Raw genomic sequence first — 8983 nt, 5'->3', positions numbered from 1 at the left:
GTGGGAGGCCTTGGATCTGCAGGCCTTAGAGGCACCTCTAGCTGTGGCTGAGGGTGGACCTCACGCAGGGGAGAGGTCATGTCCACGCAGACCGGAGACCCCTCGGGCATCTACATCACCCTCGGTTCTACCGCTGAACGTTCCCAGCCTAGGACGTGGTGGGGCTCGAACCCCACTGGCTCTGAACTGCATCCCTGACCCTCCCTGTCCACCTGCCTGCCACCTGCAGCTGTCAGCCGGCGAGTCCTGTGGCCACTGTGCTCTCGCAGCCACCTGATGTCCCCCCCATGGTGGTCCCCCTCCCTGCTCTCCCTGCTCATGGAACTTGAGCAGGAAGCGCCTGCACGGCTTGCAGAGGGACCTCCCCGTCCTTCTGTGGCTCCTTCCGAGTCCACGTGACCCACACGGCAGAGCCCGACACCCCCACCCGGGTATGCTGATCCTTTGGAACCCCATCTTCAGCGGCCGCCATCCAACCTGCTCCCGCGCCCGTGCTGGCCAGGTGCTACTGTCCGAGAACGTGTCTGCAGGTGACCGCTTTCCCGTCACATCCCCCAGACTTTGGAAACCCAGAAAGTCTCAACTCTTTGGAGGCACGGTCTCGGCCCTTCTGCACCTGCAGAGACTGGGACCGTCTTCCTGGTGGGGTGCAGCCACGCGCCTCCTTGGTGGCTGTGACCTCCTTGCGTGAAGGACAAATGGCCATCACAGGCCGTTCTGTCTCTCCTAGGACCAGAACGTGGGCTGCCCGTGGCCTTTTCCGGTGGCTTAGCTCTGCTCCTATGGGCTTCCAACCTGCTGGATGTACATTGTTCATAGTTTAAATATGAAAACATATTGGTGTGTAGATGGCGAGCCTTGCATTTGGGAGAGCCCAGGGAAACAAAGTGTCGACATGCGGGTGGGGATATCCATCAAACGCCATCAGAAACAGTGAAATAAACAATGCGATGCTGTTTATGACCATTCTGAGCTCCCCTTAAGTACCCACGCTCTTGCAGCCCACAGTGCGCGGTGCAGAAAGGTGTCCTACAGAGAGAAACGATTAGTGACTCTTTGTGCAATGACGTTATTCTTGCAGTTTTTAAACAAACGCGGACTGGAGAGCAACTTCAAATTCCAATCGTAGGAAGAGTGTCATTGCCAACCTCTGAAATGCCCTTTATTGTAGTGTATTGCAGGAATTAACATGATAACTGGGCGCCTGGGGGGCTCAGTAGGCTGAGCGTCTGACTTTTGATCCCGGCTCAGGTCATGGTCCCAGGGTTGTGCGATCGAGCCCCGTGTCGGGCTCTGTGCTGATCACGCAGCCTGCTTGGGATTCTCTCTCCCCCTCTTCCTTTCTTCCCAATCACGCTCTCTCTCTCTCTCTCTCTCTCTCTCTCTCTCAAATAAATAAAATAAAACAAAACAAAAAAATGATAATCATGAGCAACATTATAAGAGCCAAAATACTGGTTTTGCTGGGATATGAGGCTTATCAAAGCAGATTCGCAGAAGTGTGTTCAGGGCACCAATATAGGCCTCCGGAGCGCCAGTCATTTCTGTCACTCACACTTGTGTGCGTGTGGCACACTCATCACACCGACTGCATGTGCAGGTGCACATCTCCAATTATATGTGCGTATTCACTCATTTGAATGTGCACACACACATCCCTGTGTATCAAGTCTGTTTGTCTGTGTCTTTTCTGTTGTCTGTCTACCTACCTGCCTATATGGCTGGATTTTAAAGATTCACCAAAATTTAAAAAGTGGCCATGTTTAGAAAAAGTATATGTAGGGGCGTCTGGGTGGCTCAGTCAGTTAAGCGTCCAGTTTCGGCTCAGGTCATGATCTCGCAGTCCATGAGTTCGAGCCCCACGTCGGGCTCTGTGCTGACAGCTCAGAGCCTGGAGCCTGCTTCGGATTCTGTGTCTCCCTCTCTCTCTGCCCCTCCCCTGCTCATGCTGTGTCTCTCTCTGTCTCTCAAAAATAAGTAAACATGCATTATTTTTTTTGATCAAAACGATGTATTTTTCTTTTTTCAAGAGTGCTTTACCCATCACTTCACATTTACAGCCTTCAAGTTTTTTGCTAACAGTTGGACAGCGATTTAAATAAAAACTGCCATAGTCAAGACAATGGGCACTTCCCCCTCCGGCAGTGCACAATGAGAATGCGTTTGACACACAGCCCAGAACATTCCGAGTGAACTAACAGCAGGAAACACACTCGGGCTGAGATCATTTTAACGTCCTAGATGACAACTTGTTCTGTTTCAAAAGCCTGCCCGGCGAGTAGGATTCGGCCCCAAGGATAGAATATTAAAAATCGTTTTGACCTCTCTCTTCCAGGCGGGACAATCCCTCACCGATGTCTGAACGGGGCCCTCGTGTCTGCGCTGTGTGTGTAGGTTTCACAGGGACGCAGCTCCCAGCACAGGAAGCCGTTGGCCCCCGGCCCAGCCCCCTTTGGGGTGTCTTTCCACAGCGTTTCTCATGATGGTTACACTCCTACAACACGGGGGTGTGGTTTTTCTTTTATGGACCAGAAAACAGAGGGAGATGTTAAGTGACTTCCTAGAGGTTTACGGTGACAAATGAAAAGACAGCGCAGGTCAAGTGCTGACCCCGCTCCTGGCGCACAGGAATGTTGCCTGGCACCATGGACAATGGAGCCTTCTTGCTGGGTCTGGCCTGGGAGGGACTTTCCAGGGCACAGGGGGAGACCCACTGTCTCCTGGGTGGAGATCCCCGAGCGTTTGCATGGATCCTCTAAGTAGGCATCATGGGCTCCTGGTGGGGAAGAGGTTAGAACTGCAGACGCCCATCGGAGGCAGCTTCTAGCCTTCCAGAAAACTCTCGCCCACAGCTGTGTGCCAGGGCCCCACGTGCTCCGGTGCCTGAACCCCTGCTCCTGCTTTACTTGCCCACTCCCTCTGGGGCTCTCTGTCTTCGGCTCACCTCCACATCTCAGCCGCTCCGTGGTCAGTGTAGGAAAGAATTTTATGAGACTCAGACAGTCCAGTCGAAGCTGGTGTCTGTTGCTAATGTTCCTTCTGGAATGTTCCCCCTTGGGATCCACGCAGTAAGTCCTGATGAGTAGGTAGCGTATGTCCATCTTCCTCAACTCTTGACCTAGATTTTGGAGGGGAGGAGCCCAGGGATTTGTCTCAAATCCGCATGTCATCTTTGAGTGAATTATAAAAAGCATCCTCTCTGGCAAGCATGGAAGTGCCACCATCTGGTGCTTCTTCCTCAGGGCAGACCCCGCCCCACCTCAGCAGGCAAGCTTAGGTTTCAACTCTTCCTGTCCTCATTGGCCAGATACCAGTGCGCAACCTGTGCAACTGTACATGCTGAGCCTAGATGGTGGAGACTTAATTTATACGGGAAAGCAGGGGGAATTTAGGAGGATAGTATTTTTGAAAGGGGGGGAAGAGAAAGTAGACCTGGACATTATCAGGGCACTTGGGACAAGTTTGTCCTTTGTCGCTGGACATGTTGCCAACCAAGAAACATGCCATGTGAGCCCAAGGGGTACGGACCCCTGTGGAGCGATCCTTATTAATTCATCTTTTTTCTTCAGTATTTGTTGGATGCCTGCTTCCTGCCCGGGCCCTGTGCCGGCGTTCAGGACTCGGGGATTCACATGGCGGTCGCTGTCCTTGTGAAGCATCTGTTTTGACTCTGGTCCATGGATCTGACATCTAAGGGTCTAGGACATGGATGTGTGTGTGCATTTTCCGAGAGGGGACGATTTCGTGAGGTTTTAAAGGGTTAGGAGGGAGACGAGGTTTTCAAGTCAGGCCAGTTAGACCTGGTTTGAGTGCAGGAGTGGAGCTGGCCCAGGGGAGCCCTGGAGCAGGAAGAGATCACGTGCAATCTAGTAGGCACGGAGTATTTTCTGCCCGCCACACCTGGTGGTACTTTTCTTTTTCCTCTCTTTTTCTCAGTACACACACTGGCATGTGCAAGTGCACACAGAGGAGGCGTGTGACACCCTTTGCACGGCCTAGGTGATGCACACACACACGCACGTTCCTGGGAAGGAGAGGCCGTGTAACCCAGCACACAGACGCACACGCATGACTATGCGGGAAGAAGAACGAGCAGTACAGCCTTACCTGTCCCCTCATGTGTGCACACACACGCACGCACAGGGGAAGTCTCCCCAGTCACGGATTTGGGAAATTGTCGATGGTGCAGACTGGAGGATTCAGTTTAAATATATTGATTAGTAAACACATGTCCTTCCTGGGGCGTATTTCCAGTCCTTTCTCCCGCTAAACTGAATTACTGGATCTTGAGAGAAAGACAGGATATGCTCTTTTCCAAGTTTTTAACCACAGGACAAATTCTCTTTTTTCGACTTGAGAACATCTCATAAGACTAGTATTTCTCCAGAGATTTTGGGGGCAGTGGGGTACACGTGATGAGACCAACCAGCTTTCTGGATTCAAAGGAATGATGTCATGGTCGTGCTGCAGCATGGTCAGGCTCCCTTCACACTGTCCTCATCATGCCTGAGGGGCCTGCAAGCAAATTGCCAAAGTGCAGTAACCACAGTAGTATGATGAGGTGACAAGGCAGGGGTGTGCACGGAGGAGCCAGTGTGTTGTGTGTGGCTGGTGAAGACGATGATCATGGTGATGATGACACTGATGAGGGTTATGATGAGGATGATGGTGATGGTGGTGATGATGGTGGTGATAGCGGTGATGGTGATGATGGTGGTGATGATGGTGATGATAGTGGTGATGGTGGTGATGGTGATGATGGTGGTGATGATGGTGATGATAGTGGTGATGGTGGTGATGGTGATGATGGTGGTGATGGTGGTGATGGTGATGATGGTGGTGATGGTGGTGGTGGTGATGATGGTGATGATGGTGATGATGTTGATGATGGTGGTGATGATGATGGTGGTGGTGATGATGGTAGTGGTGGTGATGATGATGATGGTGATGGTGGTGATGATGGTGGTGATGGTGATGACGGTGGTGGTGATGGTGGTGGTGGTGATGATGGTGATGATGGTGATGATGTTGATGATGGTGGTGATGATGATGGTGATGGCGATGATGGTGGTGGTGATGATGGTGGTGATGGCAATGATGGTGATGATGATGGTGGTGGTGATGATGGTGGTAACAGTGATAATGGTGGTGATGGTGATGATGATGATGGTGATGGTGATGGTGGTGATGGTGATGATGGTGATGGTGATGATGGTGATGATGGTGGTGATGGTGATGATGTTGATGATGGTGGTGATGATGATGGTGGTGGTGATGATGGTAGTGGTGGTGATGATGATGATGGTGATGATGGTGATGATGGTGGTGATGGTGATGACGGTGGTGGTGATGGTGGTGGTGGTGATGATGGTGATGATGGTGATGATGTTGATGATGGTGGTGATGATGATGGTGATGGCGATGATGGTGGTGGTGATGATGGTGGTGATGGCAATGATGGTGATGATGATGGTGGTGGTGATGATGGTGGTGGTGGTGATGATGGTGGTAACAGTGATAATTGTGGTGATGGTGATGATGATGATGGTGATGGTGATGGTGGTGATGGTGATGATGGTGATGGTGATGATGGTGATGATGGTGGTGATGGTGGTGATGGTGGTGATGGTGGTGATGGTGGTGATGGTGGTGAGGGTGGTGATGGTGGTGATGGTGATGATGGTGGTGGTGATGGTGATGATGGTGATGGTGATGATGGTGATGATGGTGGTGATGGTGATGATGGTGGTGATGATGGTGGTGGTGATGATTGTGGTGATGATGATGGTGGTGGTGGTGATGATGGTGGTGGTGGTGATGACGGTGATGATGGTGGTGGTGATGTTGATGGTGGTGATGGTGGTGATGGTGATGATGGTGATGATGGTGATGATGATGATGGTGATGATGGTGGTGATGGTGATGATGGTGGTGATGATGGTGGTGACGATGGGGGTGATGATAGGGGTGATGGTGGTGATGATGGTGGCGATGATGGTGATGATGGTGGTGATGGTGATGATGGTAATGATGGTGATGATAGTGGTAAGAGTGATGATGGTGGTGATGGTGATGATGGTGGTGGTGGTGATGACGGTGATGATGGTGGTGGTGATGTTTATGGTGGTCATGGTTGTGATGGTGATGATGCTGATGATGGTGAATATGATGATGATGGTGGTGATGGTGATGATGGTGATGGCAATGATGGTGGTGGCGATGATGGTGGTCATGGCGATGATGGTGGTGATGGTGATGATGGTGTTGATAGTGGTTATGGTGATGATGGTGGTGATGATGGTGGTGGTGGTGATGATGGTGATGATGGTGGTGATGATGGTGGTGATGGTGCTGAATGTGATGATGGTGGTGGTGATGGTGGTGGTGGTGATGATGGTGATGATGATGATGATGTTGATGATGGTGGTGGTGATGATGGTGGTGGTGATGATGGTGGTGGTGGTGATGATGGTGAAGGTGATGATGGTGGTGATGATGATGGTGATGATGGTGATGGTGGTGATGATGATGGTGGTTGTGGTGATGATGGTGGTGGTGGTGATGATGGTGATGGTGGTGATGATGGTGATGATAGTGGTAACGGTGGTGATGGTGGTGATGATGATGGTGATGATGATGGTGGTGATGGTGATGGTGATGGTGATGATGATGGTGGTGGTGGTGATGGTGATGGTGATGATGGTGATAGTGGTGATGGTGATGATGGTGGTGGTGATGATGATGATGGTGGTGATGGTGATGATGGCGATGATGATGATGGTGGTGATGGTGATAATGGTGGTGATGATGGTGGTGGTGGTGATGATGGTGGTGATGGTGATGATGGTGGTGATGGTGATGGTGGTGATGGTGGTGATGATGGTGATGATGGTGATGATAGTGGTAATGGTGATGATGGTGGTGATGGTGGTGATGATGATGGTGATGATGATGGTGGTGATGGTGATGATGGTGGTGATGGTGATGATGGTGGTGGTGATGGTGGTGGTGGCGATGATGGAGATGATGGTGATGATGTTGATGATGGTGGTGATGATGATGGTGGTGGTGATGATGGTGGTGGTGGTGATGATGGTGGTGGTGGTGATGATGGTGGTAACAGTGATAATGGTGGTGATGGTGGTGATGATGATGGTGGGGATGGTGATGATGGTGATAGTGATGATGGTGATGGTGATGGTGATGATGATTATGGTGGTGATGGTGATGATGGTGGTGATGGTGGTGATGGTGGTGATGATGGTGGTGGTGGTGATGATGGTGGTAACGGTGATGGTGGTGACGGTGGTGATGATGATGGTGATGATGATGGTGGTGACAGTGATGATGGTGATGGTGAAGATGGTGGTGATGATGATGGTGATGATGGTGGTGGTGGTGATGATGGTGATGATGGTGGTGATGGTGATGATGGTGGTGGTGGTGATGATGGTGGTGGTGGTGATGATGGTGGTTGTGGTGATGATAGTGGTAACGGTGATGATGGTGGTAATGGTGGTGATGGCGATGATGGTGGTGATGGTGATGATGGTGGTGATGATGGTGGTGGTGGTGATGATGGTGGTGGTGGTGATGATGGTGGTTGTGGTGATGATAGTGGTAACGGTGATGATGGTGGTAATGGTGGTGATGGCGATGATGATGATGGTGGTGGTGATGATGATGGTGGTGATGATAGTGGTGATGATGGTGATGATGATGGTGATGATGGTGGTGATGGTGATGATGGTGGTGGTGATGGTGGTAGTGGTGATGATGGTGATGATGGTGGTGATGATGATGATGGTGGTGATGATGGTGGTGGTGGTGATGATGATGGTGGTGGTGATGATGATGGTGGTGGTGATGATGGTGGTCATGGTGGTCATGGTGGTGATGATGATGGTGATGATGATGGTGGTGATGGTGGTGATGGTGATGATGGTGGTGATGGTAGTGATGGTGATGATGGTGGTGATGGTGATGATGGTGGTGATGATGATGGTGGTGGTGATGGTGATGATGATGATGATGGTGGTGATGATGATGGTGGTGGTGGTGATGATGGTGGTAACGGTGATGGTGGTGATGGTGGTGATGATGATGGTGGTGATGGTGATGATGGTGATGGTGATGATGGTGATGATGGTGATGGTGATGATGGTGGTGATGATGGTGGTGATGATGATGGTGATGATGATGGTGGTGATGGTGATGATGGTGATGGTGATGATGGTGATGATTGTGGTGATGGTGATGATGGTGATGGTGATGATAGTGATGATGGTGGTGATGGTGATGATGGTGGTGATGGTGGTGGTAGTGATGATGATGATGATGGTGGTGATGATGATGGCTGTTGTGGTGATGATAGTGGTAACGGTGATGATGGTGGTGAAGGTGGTGATGATGATGGTGATGATGATGGTGGTGATGGTGATGATGGTGGTGATGGTGATGATGGTGGTGATGATGGTGGTGGTGGTGATGATGGTGGTGGTGGTGATGATGGTGATGGTGGTGATGATGGTGATGATAGTGGTAACGGTGGTGATGGTGGTGATGATGATGGTGATGATGATGGTGGTGATGGTGATGGTGATGGTGATGATGATGGTGGTGGTGGTGATGGTGATGGTGATGATGGTGATAGTGGTGATGGTGATGATGGTGGTGGTGATGATGATGATGGTGGTGATGGTGATGATGGCGATGATGATGATGGTGGTGATGGTGATTATGATGGTGATGGTGGTGATGGTAATGATGGTGGTGGTGATGATGGTGGTGATGGTGACGACGATGATGATGGTGGTGGTGGTGATGGTGGTGGTGGTGATGATGGTGATGGTGATGGTGATGGTGATGATGGTGGTGATGATGAAGGTGGTGATGATGATGATGGTGGTGGTGATGATGATGATGGTGGTGGTAATGATGATGATGATGATGGTGACCATTATGATGATGACATTTATGAGGG

The 8983-nt window shown here is 50.6% G+C and overlaps 1 protein-coding gene across 1 annotated transcript; it reads right to left on the bottom strand.

Annotated features, from left to right (window-relative positions):
• Positions 1 to 6274: 6274 nt before the first annotated feature.
• Positions 6275 to 7111, bottom strand: LOC122236474 (vegetative cell wall protein gp1-like; the record flags this gene model as incomplete). Its single annotated transcript, XM_042977449.1, has 1 exon — positions 6275 to 7111. A coding segment is annotated over one exon (837 nt), but the record flags the coding sequence as incomplete, so codon positions are not given.
• Positions 7112 to 8983: the final 1872 nt, after the last annotated feature.

This window comes from Panthera tigris, chromosome A2, assembly GCF_018350195.1.
Source record: "Panthera tigris isolate Pti1 chromosome A2, P.tigris_Pti1_mat1.1, whole genome shotgun sequence".
Classification (NCBI taxonomy): Eukaryota; Metazoa; Chordata; class Mammalia; order Carnivora; family Felidae; genus Panthera; species Panthera tigris.
Note: the sequence above shows the minus strand (reverse complement) of the source record. Positions and strands in the feature narration are given on the sequence as shown.